We start from the raw sequence: 26872 nt of genomic DNA on the forward strand, positions 1-26872 counted from the left end.
GAATTCCAGACAAGCAGACTGGCATATAATTCGAAGCTTTTGTCTTATTATCCACTTTATGAAGTGAAACAATTTTGCCTTCTTTCTGCTCTTTTGGAACTTTCACCAGTCTAAGACTCATATTAAAAAGGTAAGTTAAATATTCCCTGGAACATTTCCTCAGGACATATGGTAATATACCATCAAGTCCTACAGCCTTATTAACATCATTTACCATTAACGTCAATACAGCTGCTCTTCCATTACCACTACTCTCAAGTTCTTCATTATGTTACATTCACTGGAATACTTTAATGACTTACTCATTTAACATCTCTACTACATCATTCTACCATTATCACTGACCAGTATCATCCTTCTGTAATCATTCTTCCTTGTACTGGTCACATATTAAAAAATTCCCTGATTTCTTTTAGCCTCATTTGTGCTGCCTTCACAATGTGTGTTTCTTTCAGATTGCATGCTTGATTTCTTCAGTAATCCATTTTACACCTACTTTATTTAATCTCCTGACATTTGGAATACACAGGTCATGCCTCTGCCAGATAGTTCCCGAGTATTGATCATGCATTGATTGAGTATTGATTTCATCATCATCATCATCATCATCATCAAATTCCTGGTATGTACCCTCAAGGGGTGTACAGGATATGACAGTACTACATGAAAAAATTACATCATTACTAACTTCCTATCTACAATTTTCCTCCAAATCAGTCTGTTACTTGTCAAGACTCCAACATTATCATCATCATCATCATCAAATTCCTGCCATGTACCCTCAAGGGGTGTACAGGATATGACAGTACTACATGAAAAAATTACATCATTACTAACTTCCTATCTACAATTTTCCTCCAAATCAGTCTGTTACTTGTCAAGACTCCAACATTATCAGATCTTATATTTCTATCGTCTAAGGCACTTTGTACCGTATCAATCCACCTATATCTTGGTCTTCCTCTGGGTCGTTTTCCTGCCAACCTGGCAGAGAACACTTGTTTTGCTAATCTTTCCTCTCCCATTCTATTTAAGTGACCATACCATCTGAGATTAGCTCTGCTAACGCATTCCTGGATGCTGACAATGTCAAGTTCTTTCCTAATATCCTCATTTTTAATATGATATTGCCATTGATGCCATCTGTTCACGCCTCTAATCTTTCTCAGGACTCTCATATCTGCGGTCTCTAGTCTTTGGTCAAGTGTTTTACTTCTGATCCAGCTCTCAGATCCATAAGTTAAAATTGGTTTGAACACAGTCTTGTATACAGCTAATTTAGTGTTCCGACTAATTTCTTTCTTATTCCATATGAATTTATTCAATTGACTTCCCACGATACCAGCTTTGCTGATTCTTTTGTCTATTTCTATATTTAGTTTACCATCTTCAGTAAAAATTGTGCCTAAGTAGCTGAAATGTTTTACTTGTTCCACAGGTTCTCCATTCACAACACAGTTGACATTTTCAATGATTCTGCCTATTTTCATTGTCTTTGTCTTTTTATTGCTGACCTTCATACCATATCTATTACAACAGCTACTCAATTTAGTCAGAGAATCTTGCAGACTTGTAGCGGATTTATTTAGAAGTATAACATCATCCGCATAAAGCAAAGAGCTGACATTAACGTCTCCAATTTTGATATCAGGTTTAATACCACATTCCTTCATAATGTGATCCATACAGATAATGAATAACAGAGGGGATAATGTACATCCTTGTCTCACACCAGATTTAACATTAAACCATCTTCCTGTACTTCCTTCAATTCTAACTGCTGACTCACAACTCAAATAAAGACTAAGTATTGCTTGATATAATGCCCCATTGACACCATATAACTGCAGCGTATTGAATAGCTTCTCTCTTGGCACCTTGTCATATGCCTTTTCCAAATCGACAAAACTTAAATACAGATCTTTGTTATATTCCCATGCTTTCTCGACTATTTGTCGTAAAGTGAAGATCTGATCCTGACAGCCTCTATTTGGCCTGAATCCAGCTTGTTCTTCACCAAGCTTTTCTTCCACAATTCTTCTCAACCGTTTCTCAAGTATACTTGCATAGATCTTGCCAGGAACACTCAGTAGGGAAATACCTCTGTAATTCTCACATTCAGCTTTATTTCCCTTTTTATATATAGGTACTATGAGAGTTCTACTCCAATCATCGGGAATTCGTCCCTCTGTCCAGGCTTTCTGAACTATGCAGTGCAGCCACTGTAAGACTCTTATACCACCATACTTCAGCATTTCTGGTCGAATATCATCTATTCCTGCTGCCTTTCCACATTTCAAGCCTTTGATGGCTTTTTCTACTTCAAGTATGGATATGTATTCCTGACTGCATGCCTGGTCAGTGTTTTTTATCACTGTGCTGTCATCACTGCTTGTTTCATTTAGCAGTTTTTCAAAGTAATTACTCCATACTTCAAGGATATCTTTTTCTCCTGTTTTCATTTCACCTTTATCATCTCTAATTCCTTTTAGAGCACTCTTTCCTCCATTCCTAAGCTTCTTCAACAACCTCCAGAATATTTTGCCACCTTCTTGATATTTATTTTCTATATTCTTGCCAAAGTCCTCCCATGACTTTTGTTTAGCTAGTTTTACACACTGTTTAGCTTTCTTACATTTGTCTCTGTATTCTGTAAGAGTAAAAGCTGACTTATTTGCCAGGAACTTTTGATATGCTTTCTTCTTTTCCTTCACTGCCTCTTTAACTTCATGTGTCCACCAGGGAGTTCTGATTTTTTTATCCTTGCACACAACCTCACCACATGCCTCTCTGGCAGAATCAATCAATGTTTCCTTCAGAGTTTGCCACTGAATCTCCAAGGTTTGATTCCTGTTCTCAAACTCTTTCATTTTCTTTTCAATAATATTTCTGTATTTTAGTCTACAGTTCACATCTGAGAGCTGCTCAACTTTTATTCGCTTTAAAACTTTCTTACATGTTATTCTTTTCGATATGAAATTCAATTTTATCCTGCTCAAGACTAAATAGTGATCACTTCCAATTTCAAATCCTCTGTACACTCTGGTGTCCTGCACCAGGGAGAAAACATCACTATCAACAATAACATAGTCAATGAGACTTTTCTTATTCCTAGCCTCTTCTCTCCATGTGAATTTGTGCACATTTTTATGGAACATGGTGTTAGTAATAACCAGTCCATGTCCTGAGCAGAAATCCAACAGATATTTGCCATTATTATTAGCTTTGCTCTTTTCTCCAAATTTTCCCAAAATATTTTTGTATGTCTCACAATCATTTCCTAGTCTACTATTTAGATCCCCAACAAGGACCAACTTTTCCTTTTTCATTGTGTCAGTTGCTTTTTCTAAAGCCTCAAAAAATTCCTCCACTTCTACCTTAGTAGAACCTTCTGTGGGACCATAGGCACAAATAAGTCTCATTGTCCAGTTCCCCATTCTCATATTTGCCCACATTACTCTACTTGAGACTGACTGCCATTCAAGAAGATTAGCCTCGTATTGATTTCATTCAGATCAAATTCCTCATTCTGTGATATAGCTGCAAAGCATCTCCTGAATTTGTCATAATCACCTGCCTTAGAGTTTCACATGTTACCCTTTCTCACAAGAGACCTCATATGGCTGGCCACTGCCCAATTTATCACTTCATGGCCACATTCATCAACTAGAGGAAGATTTGACACCTCGTTTATAATAATATCTTCTGATGAGATAATCAAATCTAAGACCCTGCTTTAATCCTCATGTATCCTCTTGTTATATACGAGAGTGATCTGAAAAGTTCTTGGCCTTGACCATAGATGGCAACACTATCGGCATGATTTTTTTTTTCTAAGTTGGTACATCTGTCATAAGCATTAATGTGAAATTGCAAGTCATTCTATCAAGTAGTTTGTTTTAGCTGTCTGAAGCAAAAGTGTTGTCCTAATCCCTTGAAATAGATAAAATTGAGTATCATGCAGTTATAAAATTCTTTGTAAAAGAAGGTTTAATGCCAAAAGAAATTCATTTGAAGTTCATAAAAGTTTATCGGCACTCTTCTCCTTTGTTTTCGACAATTAAGAAATGGACTGCCGAGTTTTAACATGGCTCTACCAGCCTTGAAGATGATCCACGTGGACATCCAAAAAGTAGTGTAACAACACCAGAAATCATTGATCAAGTGCATGATATGGTATTGGATGACCAGCAAGTCAAAGTTGGTGAAATTGTTGAGACTATAGGCATTTCAAAAGAATGTGTAGGATATATTTTGCATGAAGAATTGCAAATGAAAATGCTTTGCGCAAGATGGGTGCCGTGCTTGCTCACAGCAGATCAAAAATGCACTTGCATGAAAATCTCTGAACAGTTCTTGGAGCATTTTAACAAGAATAAAACTGATTTTGTGCATCGATTTATTACTATGAATGAGACTTGGATTCACCATTACACACCAAAATCCAATCAGTGGATTTGGTGCTGAAGCCGGTTGTTCAGCATAATGGGGAACATAATGATATATGTTCCCCAAAATTTTGGTTGGCACATGAGAATATTTTGCATCTAAGATTTGCCGATTTTGGCATGCACACTTAAAAAAGTTGCCCACCCCTGTTATAGATAGTTTCTGAGCATTAGAACCTGATTGGATTTTTGCATGTTGCTTGTATTCTTGTTTGTATTTTTGCTGATGTTGCTTGTATTCTTTTTTGTATTTTTTCTTTTGTGGTTTGATGCAGATTGGATATGGGGATATTACAGTATGTTAGTGTAAACATGGATGTGATGGACGCACCATGGCAGGTCTGCGAAAAGTAGTCCTATATGACCAAGGCCTGTAATCTTCATCCCTTTATCCACAACTCATTGTAGAGCATGTTTTCAGTGATGTTGTATCTATAAAAATTGGACAAGACACCAATGGGCTAATGTACTCTTTACAGATGAGAGTCGTTTTAGTCTTTCCTTTGATTCTAGACAACACTTGAATCTTGGCATTTAAGTGGTATTGCTTACCATTGTGAGAATGTTCTTGAAAGGGATAGATATGACAGTGATGGGGTTATGGTGTATGGAGGCATTATGCCTAATGGATGCATCGAGCTACAGGTGCTGGAAAAAGGATTATGACTGGCGAATGATATTGCAGAAAAGTTCTTCAACACCATATTCAATTGATCCTTGGTGCTGTAGGTGAAGAATTAGTTTTTATGGATGACAGTGCCACACCACATTTTATATGAGCAGTGAAAATACTTCTGGAGACTGAGAATATTAATTGAATCGAGTGGCCAGCACACTCTCCAGATCTCAACTTAATAGAACATATTTGGGATGCAATAGGGAGATGCATTGCTGTTCAAAATGCCCCTCCAGAAAACAAATAAGGCCTTGTTATAAATACATTGTCTGTACAAGATTTGCTATTCTAAATCCTGATTGTTCTTCGAAAAGTATAGTTTAATACTTTTTAAAATCTTTCTGTGATTATTTTGCTTAATGAAGTAAATATACCTTATATGCTTCATTAAACTTATGATATTTAAGTTGCAGCACATGGGTCTGGATGTCAGATTGGTCAACTGGATTCAGGATTGGCTGTCTGATAGGTATCAGAGAGAGTAGTGTGTGGTGGAGCAGTTTCAAGGAGGCAGAGGGGTTACAAGTGGGGTCCCACAGGGCTCGGTACTAGGATTTGATAGAAGACTGATTTTCAACATATTTCAAAATTGTTTTATCTATCTTGCTAGTAATTTTTCTCATTTTGTTTTCAGTTTTCTTCTTCTTTCAATGTACTGCTGGATATAGCCCCCCCCCCACTAACTTTCCAGTTCTTTGTTGTCTTGAACTAACTAAGGTCTACCATCTCATGTCAAACTTTTGTAGATAATCCTTTCATCTTTTTCTTTGGTAGACTTTCCTTCTCTTGATATCCACTGATTACTGAATTTTGCCTGCATATTTGTTAGTCTGCTAATATTGCCAACCCATCTCTATTTACATGCTTTACAATACTTCAAAATATCCTCTTCTCCATCATTTCTCTAATTCTATCCTTCTTTTTTGTTACATGGGGTATTCTTCTCTTTGAAGCAACATGCCATTGTCTTATAAACACTTGAATAATGTTATTAAATGCCTTTATTAAACATATATAGGAAATTTATTTCTTTTGTATTCTTCTTTAAAGCTGTCTAAGGTAAATATAGTCATTTTCTACTAATTTTACTTTGTTTGATCTGAAATTGCCATCAGTTTTGTTTTTATCGTCAACAAAACACAATTTTAACTAGGAATGCACCAAAGCAGTATTTGTCTCTAGCACTGAATACCAAATATTCAGTTTGAAATTTACTGATGAACTGTTGGTTCTCATCGGAGATCAGGCATAAATCTTAAAATGACAAGAACCTTCATTCAGTACCAAAATAATTCTGAAAAACACAATTCAGAGAATAGTGTTTTTCATAAGTGAAGAGCAGTTGGTGCTTAAGAGTAATTATCAAAGAAAAGCCTTAATGTATTTATTTCAGTGTCATAAAATAAACAGATCAATCCATATTTCGTGCACTACTGAAGAATTTTTCCTTAAGAAGCGTATGCCAAGAATGCCAAGTTTTTATGCATAATATATATTCAACCACGATATAAACATGTGTTTTTAATATCTCCTATTTCTGTTTATTTTACATTGCCAAAATGAAGATTTTTAGGATCTGCTTTGATAAAAAGATAAAATAAAATTTTGCTTTCCCTAAATATAATATCTTTCAAAATTTTAAGTATAGAGCTGAGATGTTCCAATTTGAAATAATTGAAATTTTGAAGTGGAGGATATTATGGATCCATTCATATTCTGTAGCCAAATGTAGAAAGAAACTTAAAAGTTTTGAAAGTTTACCATAGAGTTTGTAAGAATATAATCTTCTCATAAGCTTTCTACTAAATTTTTGAAAGAAAGAAAATTTTTCTGCATTTCCTACTTTTTTTCCACGTTTTACTATAAAATATACACATATCTGTAATGTTTCCTATATAAGATAAATACATGATTCAAAGCTCTGTATATTATTTTATAATGCACTCACTTATGATGAATTTAACTTTATATTATATTATTTTATAATGCACTCACTTATGATGAATTTAACTTTCTGACATAGCTTTGTTAAGCATTAAATGAGCATTTGTTTTCATTTCTGCTTGTAAGTTTTTTTGAACTTGGTCAGTTTGAAGCCTGAAACACTTTCAGGCTAGTAAAACATACTTTCTGTATTAATAAATGGTGAATATACGGGTTGTGGGTGCAACGTTTGTGCTTTAAATAGTGCAAGCCAAGGTAATTTGGATTTCAGTCTTGATCTCATAGCTCCAATGTAAATTTTCGAAATTTCACTTTCTGTCTATATTTGGCTATAAAATATAGATGGATCCATAATTTCCTCCATTTCCATTTAATAAAACTATCATTTAATTTCATAGAGAACAAATAATACAGCATAAAAATCAGAAATAATCACTTATTTCTTCAAATAACAAAAATATTAATGGAACTTATTTTAAATTATGAAATATAGAGTAATTATGGATCTAATAATCAAAATGATTATATTGATTTTTATATTTTATTTTAATTAATTATATTTTATAATATGATAATTAATTTTTCAGCATTTTTTGGAGTAGCATATGTTGGTCTCTATAAATATTTCTGACTTCTGAAACAAAATTTCATGGAATATGCTTGTATCTAGGACCAAAAGAAATTTTCTGAGAAATTGTAATGCAGAATAAGTTTACTCATTAGCCTTTGAAAGCCTTCTCTTTTAATGGTTGTGCAAGATAAGGTGAGGCTTTTCCTGATTATGTTGCATATAACAGGAATTTTTCTGCTTTGGCTGGCTGAATATTGGATCTTTCTTCTGATTTGGCCAAAGCCAATTATCTGAAAAACACACTGAAGCGACTGAATACTGAATATTTGGTGCATTCCTAATTTTAAAAGGCAGGCACCTTAGCACCCACAACCTTTGAAGTATCCTTGGATTTTGTAAATATAATTCAAGAATAAGGTAGTTAGCCCTATGCCTTTAAGTATTCTTTCTGTGTAAAATATTTTGCATGTCCTCTTCTGGACAGTTTACCAGATTGTAGGATGAAAAATCTAAGTTTTTGTGAGGATAACCTCTGCCATCTCCATATGAGACTCGCTAATTCACTTTCAGTTGAAATGCCCTAATAAAGGTTCTTTTGCATCCTAGATGGGATTCGAATTCAGATCTTTCCAACCAAAGAGCTTCGTGTAAACTGATTGAGCTATTGAGGTTCCAGTTTTGTTTTAGTTATATTAATTTTTAAATATTTTTTTCTAACAGAACAGTGTCATCTGCAGAATTAAATGATTGAGTGATTTCTTTCATCAATGTTAATTCTATAGTTTTCCCATGAGACCTTTCTAAGGATATTCTTTTAATAGAAAGCCTATTATTAGATTTAACAGAATGAATACAGCACAGAGAAATAATTAAACAAGTTTAATGGATCCAATATTTTGTCTGTCACAGGATTATACAATTTTAAGACTGATACAGTCTTAAAATTGTATAATCGTGTACAAAAACACACAAAACAACAAGTGGAGAAAGTTAGATTAGAAACCTAAAGATCTTTTTTTTAGAATCAGCAGCAGATTTGAAAAACCAGCCTAATCTTAATGAATGGTTGTATTAAACTTCCCAAGATTTGGGAAACTAGTTCTTGAGCTTCCTGCCCAACAGCAGGATGCTCCTCATAAGACTTTGGGCTTGTAGTCTTTTTCCACTTATTGTTTTATGTGTGCTTATACACTTTTTAGATTATCTCTTTGTTGACTGAGAAGAAATACAGGACCCATTAAACTTCTATCTCATTATGTTTATTATTTATTATATTCTATTTATTATTAATTATTTCTCTGTGCTGTATTCATTCCATTAAACTTGATGAGGTTAAACCAGCACATAAGCCTAAATATCCATAACAGAAAGCAATTCAGATGATATTGGATCACCTTGCCTCACTTCTCTCTCTCTCTCTCTCAATGCCAAATTGCTTTCCTGATGTGTAAATTTATATAGTTTTTAATTATCTGATATACTTTGCTGGAATGGCTTGTTCTTTTAAGTTGTTTATTATTATAATTTTTTTTCCTCATATAATCAAAGGCTTTTTCAAAATTGACAAACACTAAATATGCAGGAAAATGATATTCATTCATTTATTTATTTATTTTTCTATTACTTGGTTAACAGTGTAGATATGATCTGTTGTAGAAAGTCTCATTATGTTGTAAAGAATATGAACAAGCATGTTCTGAAGCCTGCTTGTTCTAATGGCTATATATGCACCATCTGAAATGATTCTGTTTAATATAATGGATTCTAAATGGATATTAATCATGCTGTATATTTGTGATAATAAACTGATTAGGCCTATAGTTATTGAAATCCCTGCTACAGTTTTTTATAGCAGATGATCATTGATTTTATCACCTTGCAATGGAATTTTTTCTATAGGTAAAATATTATTGAACATATCCAGTAAAAACTTATGAAACTTTGAACTTACTGATTTCATGTGTTTTGCTAATATACTGTCTTCTCCAGGACTTCTATTATGCTTTGCTGACTTGTGAACTTTCATAATTCTTCAATTGTTGGTTCTCTGTCTGTCTTGTCTAAATTTAGTAGAGCATCTGTTATCTGTTTCTCTGCTTGCATTTCCATAATTTTTTCTCTATTATATTGCTATTCCTTGCTTATTTTTCAGTTTTAGAATCCATTATTCCATGTAATCCTAATTTCATCATTTTCAGAATTTTGTTTTCTATTATTTTGAATTGTTCTAATTTTCCTTGGAAGTAATTTATTATTGATTTATTCCTTATAGCCCATGTGAAAGCATATCTCTTTGACAGAATAACGAATTCATTATACATGAATTATGGAAACTTGTAATAGCTTACAAGTAATTCCCCATTTTAGTTAATTGCAGGTTCACCATTTAGACCTATAATGTGGCCTTCTGACTGCATTGATCCACCTGGACCTTGACCTTCCTCTCACTCTTTTCCTACTATTTTTGCATCAGATGCCTCTTTTGCTAACCTTTCACTATTCCATTATGTTTAAAGTGACCCCTTAGATTAGCTGTGCTTGCACATTGTTGAGTATTATCAAGTCTTTTCAAATATCTTCATTTTTAATATGATTTATCCATCAGTACTCTCTGCTCATTCTGATATTTCTTAGATATAACTATCATATTTGGAGTCTAGTCTATCATTTTATATTTAATCCATCTCATAGGATTTGTAACTTCACTAAAAATTTGTTCCTAAATGAAATATTTTACTGTTCTATAGTTTTCCATTGAAAATGCAGTATCTACATTCCTGTCTGTTTTCATAGTTTTTTTATCTTTTATTGCTGATTTTTAACCAAATTCGTTACAGTAGTTATTCAATTTAGTTAAAAGAGTCCTGATGACTTGTGCAGGATATATTTAGAAGTACAATGAACTGTGTTATCAAATAACTTGGGAAACAGCAAAATGTGTAAATTATGTGAAGATAATGTATTTCAAAAGCATTTAGAACCAGGCTGAAAATTCACTCACCAGTTGTCTTGGATAGCTTGTCTGTGACAAGTGGGTAAGTGGATTTCTGGAACCCTGATTTAAGCTAATGTGGCATTCTGAAATTTAAACATGAAAACTATGTTTTCATTTTTATAATTTCATACTCTTCTAGTTCTTTCCTATGTCTTCGATCATTGTTTGCATTGTACTTTTTCATTCTGTTGTTCTTTGTTTGGTTCTTGCCAGTCATTTTTTTTTTCTGTCTTTCGCAGTCTCTTTTGTTCTGTTTCCTACTGTTTCCTTTGTCTATGGATTGTGATCTCATTTGTTAGGAAATTCAGTTCTCTGTCCTGAAGATTTTGGGTTTCCATTTGTATTAGTGAGCTTGAAATGGTACTGGTTTTGGGACTTAGGCTGTGACCTTGTCCATACATCATTACAGTGCATCATTTTGATATAGTGATGTTCATTATAGAGTGCACATGTGCTGTATAAGACTGATCAGTTCTTATCTGGATTGTCTTTGTGAAGTCTTCTTAAGTTATAAAGAAGAGTTTTATGTTTTCAACAGTAAAATTTCTCTGTATTATGGAAACTCCCAACCTATGTATTTTTCAAAGTGGTTCCAATAAGTAATTATAATAACCATGGATCTCAGTGGAGACCTACTGACTGTATGGTTTGTGAAATAGAATTGCTTGTTTACATTTGCTGTTTTTAGTTTTTGTGTGCTGGTTATTTGAAGAACTATTTTCAGTGTTATTATTGGTATATTTCTTTCATTTCCTTTTGAGAAAGCATTCTGAAACTGGTAGGATTTTATTGTTATATTAGTTCTCTCACATTTCTGAGATATTCATGAAGATAAATGATATCAGTATTATGCATGTGAGTGTAATATATTTAATGATTTCCAAAATCATTATCTTATTGATTTTTCAATAGTTAAAAGGTATATAGTTGAATAGTTGAACTATATACCTTTTACCCTCTCGGGGGACCCTGTAACCCCTAGAGAACGCGTCCACTGGGTGACAGATAAGGGAGCCCACCGTGTGTGTGTGTATATGGTGGGGTGGTCCGAATATACTGAATAAGAACTCTTTGACCAACAGGGCCATAAGGGGCAGTCATCTTGATTGTAAGGGAAGCGGCACTCCCATGTACCCCTAGCTGGATCTATCCTCTCTTTCTTCTACTTTGAGGAAGATCCACTCACTTTAATCTTTCCTATAAGGCCTTATCAGCCAACTCTTCTTATTTTATGACCCTTATGCTATTAGAGTACTCGAGGGCCATGAGGTCTTTTCATTTCTGGCCTTACAACTATGCCCTCTCTATAAACCTTACTATAATTCTTTTATAATCTACTCTTTCCTCTTCAATATATCCTATTCCTCCTATGGGTTTAAATTCGGAAGAAAGCTAGTTCAGAAGCCTTAAGGTAGCAGCCCTACCACTGAATTATTCCATCGTCAGGTTAGTCCCCTGACGTGGAGAACATAATCCTACTTGTAAGCTGACAGAAAAAGATAATCGGATTGAATCTATAGGAAACGACCCTGGAATGGAAAAGGTAAAACGAAAATGGAAACGACAAAATATAATACACATAGCAAACTGGAATGTAAGAGGAATAGCATATAAAGAAATAGAATTAGACATTATTAAATGACAGAAATTTTAAAATAGCAGTAATAACTGAAACAAAAAAGAAATGAAAAGGAACTATGAGAACCGAAAATTTTAATGTGATATACAGTGGCGTTGACAGAGACCAAAGAGCACAAGCAGGAGTCATGATTTGAATTCATAACTCCCTTTCAAAACAGTTAAAACATTATAAATTATGGAATGAAAGAATAATAGAAGCTAGAATAAAAATAGATAGAGGCTATTTAACAATAATTGGTTTATATGCCCCAGAAGAAGGAAGAGAACAGGATAATATTGATTTTTTTAATCAGCTACAAAACATATAATAAAATAAATAAAAATGATTACATAATTTTAGCAGGAGACTTAAATGCAAGAATTGGAAACACGAAAATTAATAATAATATAGGAATACATGGAGAACACACTCTAAACAGAAATGGTAAAAAATTGATTGACTTTGTAGTTTATAATAACCTAAAAATAATGAATTCCTTCTATAAACAAAAAGACATACATAAATATACTTGGGCAGCAAGAGGATGGAAATCAATATTAGATTACTTCATATTCTAGATGTTAGAGTTCAGAGGATAATGAAATAACCTGTGGCCACTTCCTTGTTAAAATAAAATTATCACCTAAATGGCTACACGTAACAAGAACAGAAAGAAAAATTGAAACATTTGTTTATAAAACTAGACTATTGAATAACACAAATGTACAATGGCTATATGAACAAAGAATTAACTAATATTTAGATAAAATAAAACAAAATGAAGAAATAGAAATAGAATGGCTTAATATAAAAACAATATTAAATGCAGCAGCAAATGAAAGCTTAGGAAAGGCCAAAAAATTCAATAAAAGGAAAAAACTGAAGATCTGAGATGGTACGATGAAAGAAATAATCAAAAAGAAAAAAGAAGCCTATCACAAATGGTTAAGCAGTAAAAGATTAGAAGATGAAATAAGAGAAGTCAGAAAAAGACATTGAGAATCATGGAACAAATTTGTTTCTAATTTAGAACATGATTTATATAAAATAAGACCCAATGTATATAAGATTTTTAAACACTTAAATGTAGATACCAAAGAAAACAAAATTAAACACTGAATTGAAATTAGAAGAATTTTTAAATTACTACACAGAACTGTGGACAGACAAATATTAAAAAAAAGACAACTGGCAAACAATTAACGAAAATGAAAAGGAAATAACTAAAGAAGAATTAGAAATCAGCCTGAAAGAAACAAGAAATGGAAAATTACCTGGAGAAGATAAACCAGGTTCAGAACTATATAAATACACAGGAAAAAGATTCAAAGAAAGACTCTTATTATTTTTAAATAAAATTTACTCGACTGGTATCCCCCCAATAGAATGGAAAAAAGCAATTGTGATTCCTATCTTTAAAAAAGGTAATAGAGATGACCCTAAAAACTATAGAGGTATCAGTATACTAAATTCCTGTTACAAAATATATAGCAGAAAAGTCTTAAAAGCAAACTAATGAAATATTCTGAAAACTTTATTTTAGAAGTACAGAATGGATTTAGAAAAGACGATCATGTATAGAACCCGGCCTTTTGCCTAAAATTAATAATAGAGAAAAGAAGAGAATACAATTTAGAAACACATATTGCATTTATTGACTTTGAAAAAGCATTTGACAAAGTTAAAAGAAACATATTAAAAGAAAGACAAATACCAACTAATATCCTAAAAGCTATCACAAGTATATATGAAAATAATCAAATACAAATAAGATTAAATCACGAGCTATCATATAGAGAGAGATAAACCAAGGCGTCCGACAGGGATGTCCACTCTCAGCAACTCTTTTTAATATCTACTTAAATGAAATAATAATAAAATGGAAATAAAAATTTACATCAAGGAATTAAACTTTCTTCTACAGTAAACTTAAACACTCTCCTCTTTGCCGACAACCAAATAATAATTACAAATTCTGAAGATAAACTACAGAAAGCTATTTTAGATCTAAATGAGATATCCAAAGATTATGGTATGATAATATCAACAGAAAAATCAAAAACTATGGCCTTTAAAGAACAAGATCCAGCAAGAACTAAAATAGTAATAGATAACAAGATCTTAGAACAGGTGAATTCATTTAATTACCTAGGATGTATGATCACATATGAAAATGAAAACGATATAAACGTAAAAATTGCAAAATATTTAAAAATAACAGGTGTAATTAACTCTATATTTAAACCAAACCTAGTTCAAAAACAAACCAGACTAAAAGTATACAATACATTAGCCCTACCAGTCTTAATGTATGGAAGTGAAATCTGGACAATAAAACAAAAAGACAAACAAAGATTAACAACAGCAGAAATTAAGTTTATGAGAAAAATTGCAAGGTATACCTATTTGATCACAAAAGAAATGAAGAAATTATGAAAGAATTAAACCAAGAACCAGTAATAGAAAAAATTAAAAAATATAAACATAAATGGATGGAACACGTTCAAAGAATGAAAACAGAAAGATTACCAAAACAAGCCTTAAAGTACAAGCCATTAGGAAAAAGAAAACCAGGACGTCCTCTTAAAACGATTCAACAATGACTTCTAAGCCAGAACAGGCCATGCTAGGCCTAAATCCTTGATACGCATGATGATGATATACCTTTTAACTATTGTAAAAGGTATGTAGTTGAGCTAAATGAATTATGCTCGTATCCTTTTTGCTATAATTATTCTATTTAAAAAAAAAAAAAACCTCAACTGTTAACATTTCCTCACTAAGGCTTACTAACTTAATAATTAATGATAAACTATGCAATCTTTGCATTTGTAATTTTTATAGTATGATAGTGTACATTTTGCATAATTAATTTTGGTTATCTGTTACTCTTTCTGTTTACAATTAAGATCTTGAGGAAGACAGTACACCATGAGAGAAACTTGCAGATCCTGGTTAAATAACTGGATCATATTTAGAAATGCTTAATAAATATAGATTGAAACCACAAAATTTTACAAAAAGAAATGTGTTCATATTGAGTTACTTCATGTTTGCATAATGAGCACAAAAAACTTTTAAACAGGTTGATATTTCTATTAAGATGTGGAAACAGTAAAATCCCACTTAAGTTTTTAAGTCAAAAGTATCAATTTCATACTACTACAACTATAAGAATATATGAAATACTAAACTATATACACTCAGCTGTCACATATAGGATCTAACTGTATCAGACTCACACTTATTTCCCTCTCCCTATTCAGATTGTGCCTTGTATTTTGCTGTTTACCTGGTCACCTTTTTTTGTCTTGTTTTGCTGCTAATCTGTGGCCAGGTAAATGGCAAAATAGGTGTGTGTCTTTGTTTTTTGGAAAATAAAGAGACACATTCTAAATGTTGCTAAGATATTTTACATCTAAACTTTTGTTTGCTTTCATGTGGATAAAATAAAGGTGGAAACTCTAATTCTATTCCAAAATTAGACATAATGTCAGAATGGAGAAAAGTACTGGCTGACAATGAAAACACAAAGCTTGTATACTTCTGTATATACTGCATTCAAAACTTGCATGTGACAACAGTAGAGCAGAACTGAATGTCTTGGATTCATAAAAACATTACAGTATGGAGGACAGACAAGTCAGTTATATTAGATGTTGCTCCATATATGACAAAAATGTCCCACCTACTAGCAGATGGCACTACCTGTGATGTACTGAGTTATAGGATTCTCCTAGACACTTTCAACAAAACTGATAGGTTGAAAAAACCAACAATGTGCATATCGTAATTGTTTTTAATGCTTCAACCTGCAAAAGATTGTAAACATACAGTACATTAGTACCGTGGATAGGCTGAGTTTTTTAATTATGTTTTTATTTTGTTTATTTCTTAATATATATATTTTTTATATAATCTGGTAACTCTACTCTAGAGACCAAACATGGAACGAAAAATTTTCAAGCCACTTTAGGTCTCCAATAAATGGGACAGTGATCTTACACTAAGTGATGAAATTCATCTCTCTTCTGGCTGAAAACAGTCATGAACATCCATGCCCATAGCAGGAGTCAAACCTGCAGCCTTGGTTGGAGAGCAGATACACTAACCACTTGGCCAACCAAGCCAGCACATATACTCTTTCCTCCATTTCTGAAGATTTCAATAGCCTCATAAACATTTTGCTACTTTCATAATATTTACCTTCTATAATATATACAAAATCTTCCTATGACCTCAAAATAGTTTCCTCACATTGAAAGAGACAACTAATGTTTCTGTGGTTCAGCAAAAATTCATTTGATTTCCAGTACAGAGACTACATGTTTATTAACAAGAACTAGTTTTATTAGATGACATTTGCATGTCATCAGACTTACATAATCAGGGTACATGTTTTTTTGTATTAATTGTTGAAAATACTAGAAAGATTAATTACACATGACAGTTTTTCATGAACTTCAACAGTTTAGTACATATAGCAAAGTGGGAAGGGAAAAAATGTTGGATTAAACAATGCACGTGCAATCAAACAGCTAGTTATTGCTTTCACATTCTGTGGCATAATGTGTGTTATATTCCAGATCCACTATTGTTGGACCTGGGATTAGATTCTTAATAAATGCAGCTGAGACCTGTAGAATTAAACCTTGTTTTTAATTCCTGCACTCCATAACCACACAGTAAAATTTTGTTTATTATGCATGGAGCATTTCTGAGGCTTCTTTAAATTTTCTTATGTACAGCATTTCCCCCCGCCCTCAATTACTTGGTAACCAGGTGTTTATTGTATGAAAGGCTATTCCTACTGTACACTTCCTTTTCCAACTACATGATCTGACATGCGGATCTTTCTCGATCATTCCATCTGGCCTATGTAGCAAATGGCACAGCAGCAATGAGATGTAGAAGCTTCAGTGTATGCAAGAACCTAGAAACCTTGTGCTGAAGCCACTTTAATGTTGTATTTATGTAGCATTGCTGCAATCTTGTCTGTAACATTCCTGATGTAGTATACATGTGATTACATTTTTGAAATCTTGTTTGTTGGAACGAGATGTTGGGGGAAACATCTAAAATTTTATTAATGGTCTTCAGTTCATATCCATTGTATAAGAGAATAAGTTTAAGGTAATGATCATGCCTATCTTTTGTAATGGATGACATGAACAGCATATAGGAATCTCCCACTTATTGTTGTTGGTCTTCTGTATACTGAAAAGATCAACCATTTGCCTTTTTCACATACTTCAGTAAAGATGTCAAGAAATGATAATTTTCTGTGATCCTCAAGTTTTAGAGTGAATTTGATGTTGGGGTGCAAGCTGTTCAGATAATCTTTAAATTACTCTATTCTTCTGGTCAGGAACAGAAGAATAGACCAGACTGTCAGATAATAAAAACATCATCAGCATAACACAGCCAAAGTTTTGGTTTTTAATCATATTTTTTTAATAATGGCTTTCTTTTCATGGTTTTTCATAAACAGATTTGCTGATGTGGGGGGGGGGGGCGTGAGTGTATTCCAAAAATTTATCCTGGAATTTGGAGAACATGTTTTCCAAGCCCAGCTATTCAGACATTGCATGGAAAACATGTTCTGGAGGGAAAAAAAGATTAAATATGCTATCCATGGGGTTATTGGTAAACAGACTGACTACATCTAAACCTGCTCGATGTCTAAAAATTTTATTAAGTCTTTTCCTTTTTCAATAAAATGTTGCCAGTATATTGGGAAAAGCACTTTTGCTAAATATTTGGCTAATTTGTATGTGGGCAGATCATTGGCATCCTACAGTTGGGTGTAATGGCACATTCTATTTATAAATTTTAGGTAGCCCATATATGGGGGGGGGGGTTTCTATAATTATATGGTTTTAGTTTATTAGTAACTTCAGCAGGCCAGAAAGTGACCTTTTTTAGGAGTCTATCAAATCATTTGATCCATGTATTACTAAGTCTAAGACAAGGTTTCCCAAACTATGTTCTGCAGAAAGTGAATAAGTGTTCTGTGAAAAATTATCAAAATTAATATGAGCCTGGAATGGTTTTAAATGCTGTGACAAGTTCAAACATGTTTGAAAATCAGGCACTCCTCATTTTGTGTGTGGATTGTTGCTATTAAGGCCAGTGTGCACTGCCGTTGACTCAGCTGCCTGTGGTTGTCAACACCTCTGAGCGCAAGCGAAGTACAGAGCTATCTATTCTACGAATCGTGCGGTCACAAGCAAGGTCACTGCGATGCGCTGCAGCCTGTAGTGTGTGGTCGCATTTTTGTGATGCAATACAGCCTGCTTCAGCAATATTGTGTGCTAGCTTTACATTGAATACGAGACCGATGATACTCGACTCTAACCAAGGTGTTCCGTTAAAATTTCAGGATTTGTGAAGTTCCGTTGTAGGAAAAATTTGGGAAACGCAGGTTTAGTGATCCTTGAATAAAGAAGCAATTTTAAATGTGTAATCAAAGTAGTTTAGAATTTCTGTAACATTTCCCTTATCAGATTTTGCTTTTACCATCTTATTCTTCTTGAATGAGATGGTAAAATTTCCAATAGCACTTCATATTCTTTAGAGGAAAGGTTACTTTTTGTAGGTTTTGCTTGAAAGCCCTCTGATGATGGCAGTTTGGTTTTGTTATATTTTAGTTAATATAACAGACTATGTTTAATAAAAAAATATGAATGGTCAACATATAAGCCTTATCACCAGAAATCATCATAATAATTATCCAGGATATTGATTTATTTTATAAGCTGGCTAAAACTAGTCAGTGAACTGCTTAGTACACAATTGACTGAATATGTGTGTGTGTGTTAATATTCCAGTGGACTTAAAAATTCTAAATATTAAATATAATTTTAATTTCTTCAGGCTATTCAAATCTTGGGTGGAATGGGTTATGTATCTGATATGCCAGCAGAACGACATTATCGGGATTCTCGTATTACAGAAATCTATGAGGGTACAAGTGAGATCCAGAAGTTAGTCATTGCTTCCAACCTCATTAAAGAGTATGGTTTAAATTAATCACCAATGCTGAATTTTGATATCTTGGCCTTAGCAGATTTGTATATTCTTCTGATTTTATATATATAAAAAAAAATTTACCTTTGGATATAATGTAAAATAATAAATTTTTTTATTATTTTGGTATTTAATTCACTGACTCATTAAATGGAAAGAAAACTATTTAAATTACCCACTTATTGAAATTGTAAGAAATGGATTTTATATTACTTGTATGAGGGTAATCAATCAAATACTTGAATATGTAGACCCATCAGTTCATAACTAGATTCCAGTTCTAAATGAGTATCTTTAAATTAATTTTTATATGTGTCTCTTATAAAGAAAAGAATGACATTTTTTAATAACTTTTAATTAAACTTAACTTTTTTTTTTCTGCTGGACAAGGAATTATCATGCCAGAAATATATGCTTCGGGTTTCTAAATATAATGTTGCAAGCAGCTAGAAGATCCTGTGCTGCTTTAATCCTCTTTTCCTAAGAGCACTGAATTCATCATGAAGTAATAATTATGGCAGACATCAACTCTAATGCATATTTAAAAACAACACAATAGGTTAGATATAACTGTTGACTGAATGGCTTAATATGATTGATTCTAGATGTGTTGGATTATTTCTGTTGCTATGCATTTGAAGATACTGTATGTTGATGACGAATCTTTCTGACAGGATGAGAACTTTCCATCATAGTAGCAATAGGTGTAAAAGAATGTACATCTTTGTTTAGGAATTCTCATTTTTATTAATTATGTAAGTTGAAGATTTCATGGTGAACTAACTAATCATCATGCAGGATGCTAAAAGCGTTTTTGCTTAGTAATAATATAAATTATAAGTTGCCAAGAAATTATATTCTTGTTTAATCCATTATCCAAGTGTAAGCAAAAGCAATTTGATGCATAATAGTGACAAGAGGCTGTCCAGGTCAGGGGTAATAAGTTTAGTAGTGATCCATTAGGGATCACTCAATGAGATTTAGAGTGATCTTTTGTTAGATCATTCAGTTTTTCGGAGAGGTATTTGGCACTTTAACATACCTCAATAAAGGTCAAAACTGGTCTGGGGTTTGGTCCTTCCCACAGTGCATAGCTTTATACACATTCATAAGGATGTATGCAAAGCATACATCCTTATGAGTATATAAGTATATACGAGCAAACTTTGTTTGCTTACACTTGGATAAAGGATTAAACCAAGAATATAATTTCTTGGCATCTTTAATTTATTGTATACTATATTGGCTTAAGCCAAAAAACCTGATGGTACAGCATGATGGAATTTCATAGTAGCTGGAGTTAAACAAGGCCCACATAGTTTCATCAAGGAACCAGGACAAACAGCAAAAAACCAGCTACTGGAACAGACTCAATGTCAGCACAAATCAAGATGGGCATCATCAGTATAAAAAAGTGGAATTGGCAAAATGTCAGAACTGACTACCACTATGTTGACAATAATTGGTGTTACTGAGGCAAAGAAGACAAAACTAGGTGAGATCCTGCTAAATAATATATATAGAATATTTTTTGGGGAAATAATGATCAAGGAAAGGAAGGAGTAGTAATAGCATCCAACACCAAACATGAAGATAAACTTCTTGATTGCAAGGTAGTTTCCATTAGAGTTATGTGGGCAAACTTCAAAATGGAGAATTGGACATTGAAACTTATTTCTATCTATCGTCACACAGAAGGCTCTAAGAAAGAAAGAAAGAGAATTTTTCAAGTCACTGGAGAAAATAAAGAAAACAGATAAAGCTCATCCTTGTTAGACTTCTAAACATGCATATATATCTGGAACATGAAATGTATCCTGTGTATGTAGAAAATTTTGGAGAAAAACGCAAAGCTAATATAATCAATATTAGCTTTTGTCTTCCAATCCAGTCATTAATCAATCAGTATCATAACTAAGTGCATGATAAAGGTAAGATGGAAACTGAAACTAAAGATATCCTGGATATCTGGAGTAATTACTATGAAAGAATGTTAAATGAAAACAGCAATGACAGAAAATATTCAAGAGGAATGCAATCAGCAGTATCAAATACTTGAAGTCTATCAAAAGTCTGAAATGTAGCTGAAATAAATGATGTATTATTATTATTCCTGACCTTCATGGAGTCATAACTCATCATGGTGGAAAGGTTCACTGTACTTTCACTTACCCTCTCAGTCAATGCATTCCATATTCCAACTCTCCATACAAAAAACTCACTTTTTGTCTTTTTACTCACCACTTCCAAGGATGGCTCCTTATTCTTTTTCCATCTCCTCATCCCACAATAAGAAAAATCTCTCCACTGTCAATCCAATAATAATCTTTCAACACTTTGTCCCGGTCATATCTTTCCTTTATCTTCTATCCACTTAACTCTGTAGTTTGCATGTCTTCAGTCTATCCTCATAACAATATTGTATAGTCCTGGTATAATTTTTATCTGCCTTTGCACTCTCTCTCTCTCTAAGGTTATGCCATCCTCTTTAAATCCCAGTGATCAGTTTTAAGCACAGAAATCCAGATGAGGTCTGATCAAATCTTTATATGATGGACCTTTCCTGGTCAATGTCCTCCTAAATATTGCAGCAGTTCTCTGAGTTGTCTTCACAACCTTTGCAATATGTCTTCTGAACTTCAGTCTATAATCACCCAAGATCCCTTGTTTTCTTCACTCCTTTCAGTATAACTCTAAGAAGTGAGTATGAAGCATCCAATCTGTAGATCCCAAATTTCAAAATCTTATATTTAATTGCATTAAACTGACATCCTCATTCATATGCTCACATTTCTGTCTTATTCAAGTCATCTTGAAGAGCCATCCCAAACATCACATCTGCAAATAACTCAATCTCCCTATAGTCTAATGAGAATATCATTGACATAAAGATTAAACAGATATGGTCCCAATACTGAACCTTGTGGCACTCCACTTATAACCTTCCTACTCCCCATATACAACTCTCTGATATCTGTCAGAAAGCCTGCTACCAATCCATTAATCTGATATCCAGACCAGATGCTGGCACAAATTTTGATAATTCTCTATCTGGACTTCATTCTGAGTTGCACTTTTGTGGATTGCCATCTCTTCTGTGATAAAACATCATGGCTCTTGAGAGGCCTCAGTTTAAGAGCTTAACTCAATAAGATCTTCAGTAATTCATAACAAGTTACAACTACAACATTTCCTGCTGTTTAAACATTAGTTTTACTGAATATTTTAACAGATGGCAGGACAAGTTTGATAGCATAACATATATGTGCCAGCATGCATCTTATGCAAGTGACATCCCAGCGTGAACATCTTAAAATGATAATATGGACTCATGGAAAAAGTTTCGTTAAGTCAGGCACTTTGCAAGTTAGCGAGTTCTTGTACCATATAATCACCATCCCTCTCAACACAATGAACCATATTTTTTCTACAGAACATCCTTTGCTGAGTAATTACTTGACAAGAAATTATATTCTTGTTTAATCTCAAGCATGAGCAAACAAAAGTTTGCAAGTGAAGTATCTTTAGGACAAAGCTACACACACAATAACTGAAATAATTCTTGCTGGAACAAAAGCTTTTGTCTTCTAATCCAGTCATATTCTCTGAACACAATCCAAGCATGATTTATCAACACTTTGATTTTTACTATGCATTTAATGATACAGACAGACCCTAATTTTTGTAAATTTGGACTTATGCAAATTATCCTTAAAGGGCTATGGAAAAAAATTTTTAGTTATATTTTATTTAATGTGCCTATGTTACTTGCAAGTTACTTAATGGTCCTTCCACAAGGCAGATAGCCCGCTTGCTTTGTTTACTACTGAACATGTATGTGCTGGTATTTTTTTAACATGCTTCAATAATTTTTAGTGTTTGCATGCCCTGTGGTAGAGTCATGACTGGAAGAACTTATGTTAATGTACTACTTTATACACATACTGTAAACATGTAAGCAATAGGGTCTGATTAAGGACGGGTTAAATCTGACATAAAAATTCGTATTATTCAAATATTTGCAGAACACAACTCTTATGTAAATCAGGGTCTTTTTGTACTAAAAAAAATCTGAAATAAAAGCATTTTAATGGATGCAGTGTCTTTCAAAGTGTTGTATATAATCAGCACACATGAAAAGTTTGACTGAATAAAATGAGAGCCCTGTTCTAGAGGTGAAACAGAACAGGGTTCCTATTATGGAAATTGAAACATATAGAAATTTTCTAGTTACTTCAGGCCTTCGATAAGCAGAATGGTGTGGTGGTTCCAGAGGAACTGAAAATCATCCACTACTACCTAAATCAATGAATGAATTCCCACAGTTCTTATATTAGAGTACTGTATTTGAGTTTGAAATCTCTTCTTTCTATTTTGATATGGTGGAAGAATTGCAAAGGAGAGTAATCAGATATCTGGTATGAATGGCTTAAATAAGGAAAATGGTTTTGAAATTATAAACTTATAGACCAAACAATGAGGAAGGGGTGATTTGAAATTTTTAAAGCTGTTAAGGGAATGTATAGGCTAAACTATACAGATTTTTACATTTTCTCTGAAAATCATATACTATCAAGGGCTGCTCTTGGTTAAACTCAAGAAAATATGAAAGGCAGTCTCATGAGAATAAACATCTGTGAAGAACAATAGTAGCAAATACATTAAACAAATTTAATTTTATAAGTTTTTGATATCCAAACAGTTAATAATACATTATATAAATAAAGCTAACTTTATCAAGAAGCTTTCTGGAGGATGTACATGTGTCAAAGCCTTCTTTTAAAAAGTTAGCTATTAGGGAAGATAGAAATAAAAAATGAGCTACTCAAGGATTTTCTCAATTCATATATAATAACCTCAGTCAAAGATGGAACACAATTTCTAACTGGAGACTCTCCCACTAAAAATTCTCATATTAAAAATTTGTATTGCAGCCTACTATATGAATATGTTCTGAAGATTATCATGTATAAGTGACAAGATTCCACTAGTTTCTAAGGTTTCTCTTTAATTTCAATAACAGCATTTGATGTAGAAGCATATGTGAAAAAGGCAAAATATCAAAGCTTATTAAAAGATTTATAGCATTGATGTTTTTTAATTCTGCAGAGATTTTAAATGTCGTTCTTGGCTAACCCACTAATCAAAATTTGGTCAGTCTCAGCAAGTTTGTGATTTCAGTTGCATATCCAACTAAATAGGTTGTGAGTTTGAATCCTATTATGGCATAAATATTTATGGAAATCTTTAAGGTGACAATTGTCTTTTATTACCTGGTGCAAGACTTTGAAAAAGTATATTTGATCTCTAGATCAGGACTCCTCAAGATGAAAGTTCTAATATGTGGATCATAATTTATATGCTAATGAGTGGTAGTACTGCAAGTCATGGCCTTCTCAACTGTAGTAAGGTGTTGGTAATTTATTTTATTCTTCATGAGTTATATACTTCAGTTGGTTTCCTATGCTATATTTTAAACAGCATTATATATCAAATGCATTGAGTGACTCAAAAAGTTTAATTATACTAGTGTTCCAGTGCATAAATTACAAATAAAAGTTGTGAAGATGTGTTGCACATTATAATACTTGTACTGCAAAAATGAAATAATACAGTTGCCTTAACATTAAAACAACATATTTGGAGAAGAGTGCAAATTCATTGGCTTTTATAATATAATATCCTCACCCTAGAGCAAACTATCATAGACCAAATGCACACATTTAATGTAGTTAATTTCCTTTAGATTTTATAGCACTTTAACTTGGTAGTGTGCTTGTCCATGCATTTTTAACTGCATATATTCCATATTCTTTTATTAATTCTTTTTTAAACATTTGTTAACAAATGATTATATTACAGACTTATGTTTCTTAGGATTACCTAATACACTAAAATGAAAATAAACATTTCCATTAAGAGTAGCAATCTGAATAACGTTATGCAGTAACATTACTGGTTATATACAAAAAAATTAAATTATAGAGATGAGAATCTTTTTACATATTTTGATCTTATAACCCATCAGAGAAACTACCATGTTTTAAATGTCTTTTCTAATCTTCAACCTCCTCATACTCTTTATGAAATAAGGAGGCAGATTTGCATGAATGAAAATATTTGCTCCATTTGCAGCTTCTGGTAAAATGATGGAACGGCAGTGGAGATGCATTGCTATGTGACGAACTTTACTCTGCTTCACTTGAAGTTTATCCAGCATGTCACCTGGTAGTCTCTGCAAAACATTTTTTTTTATATATGAGAATTATTAATTTGGTAAGGATGTTATTTATTTTTATTTTTTGAAATCTATTTTGAAAACAACAACAAAAAAAAACATTTAATAGAAGAGATTATTTCCCATGGCCACCTTTGTCACAAAGTGTCAGAGCTCAATAAGCAAACATTTTTAATCTCCTCCTCTCGCCATCATCAAGATTGAGAGTATTCCAATGGTGTGCCAGAGGTGATGTTCCTACTCTTAATAAGTGCATATTTTTATGTATTTATTTGACAACCTGGTTGACTACTAAATAAAGCTGCTTACGAACATCTATGCCACAGTGAGATTCAATGGAGAGCAGTTGATGAACTAATTATTTTCTTCGAGACCTTGATACTAGAGTTATCAAATGGAAAAGTTCTAGGTTTGGTCTCTAGAGTTGAATGACAAGATTATCTAACCGTTAACCCACTCAAGATAATAATTGTACGATAGGTTTGTAATGTTTCATGGGTGGCACTCTGAGGTTTGCAAAATATGTTAAGATGCCATGTTTCTCATCTGAAAAATTCAAAATTTTAATGCTTTGGCTTCTTTATGATGTAATATCATCCACCCAAAAAATGAAAAATTTAGAGCATCACACCTATAATAAAAGGTTGTAAACCTACTGTGTGTGTGTATTAAAAATAAAAATCAACCCCATAAAAATAAAAATCAACCCCAAATGACACCCTTGTGTCATTTGGGGTTGATTTTTATTTTTAATACACACACACACAGTAGGTTTACAACCTTTTATTATAGGTGTGATGCTATAATAAAAGGTTTATTAAAAATGATGCTATAATAAAAGGTGTATTAAAAATAAAAATCAACCCCAAATGACACAAGGGTGTCATTTGGGGTTGATTTTTATTTTTAATACACACACACAGTAGGTTTACAACCTTTTATTATAGGTGTGATGCTCTAAATTTTTCATTTTTTGGGTGGATGATATTACATCATAAAGAAGCCAAAGCATTAAAATTTTGAATTTTTCAGATGAGAAACATGGCATCTTAACATATTTTGCAAACCTCAGAGTGCCACCCATGAAACATTACAAACCTATCGTACAATTATTATCTTGAGTGGGTTAACGGTTAGATAATCTTGTCATTCAACTCTAGAGACCAAACCTAGAACTTTTCCATTTGATAACTCTAGTATCAAGGTCATAAATTACAAATAAAAGTTGTGAAGATGTGTTGCACATTATAATACTTGTACTGCAAAAATGAAATAATACAGTGTTGCCTTAACATTAAAACTTTTTTAATGTTAAGGCAACTTAACATTAAAAAAACTGTAGCATATTAG

General features: G+C 32.8%; 2 protein-coding genes across 2 annotated transcripts in view; one reads left to right on the plus strand and one right to left on the minus strand.

Moving 5' to 3' along the window:
- Arc42 (Activator-recruited cofactor subunit 42) overlaps positions 1-19413 on the plus strand; it is a 164307-nt gene extending 144894 nt beyond the window's left edge. Inside the window, exon 11 of the mRNA XM_090412720.1 lies at positions 19132-19413. Coding sequence (XP_090268846.1) covers positions 19132-19287 — 156 coding nt within the window. The 3' untranslated portion in view covers positions 19288-19413. The remainder of the gene's footprint in view (positions 1-19131) is intronic.
- A 5670-nt stretch (positions 19414-25083) lies between these two features.
- LOC150093590 (pseudouridylate synthase RPUSD4, mitochondrial-like) overlaps positions 25084-26872 on the minus strand; it is a 113656-nt gene continuing 111867 nt past the window's right edge. Inside the window, exon 8 of the mRNA XM_090413066.1 lies at positions 25084-25519. Within this exon, the coding sequence (XP_090269192.1) occupies positions 25328-25519 (192 nt within the window). The 3' untranslated portion in view covers positions 25084-25327. The remainder of the gene's footprint in view (positions 25520-26872) is intronic.

Source organism: Typopeltis vanoorti, chromosome 23 (assembly GCF_054136105.1).
Source record: "Typopeltis vanoorti isolate ZY-2024b chromosome 23, IOZ_Tvanoo_1.0, whole genome shotgun sequence".
Lineage (NCBI taxonomy): Eukaryota > Metazoa > Arthropoda > Arachnida > Uropygi > Thelyphonidae > Typopeltis > Typopeltis vanoorti.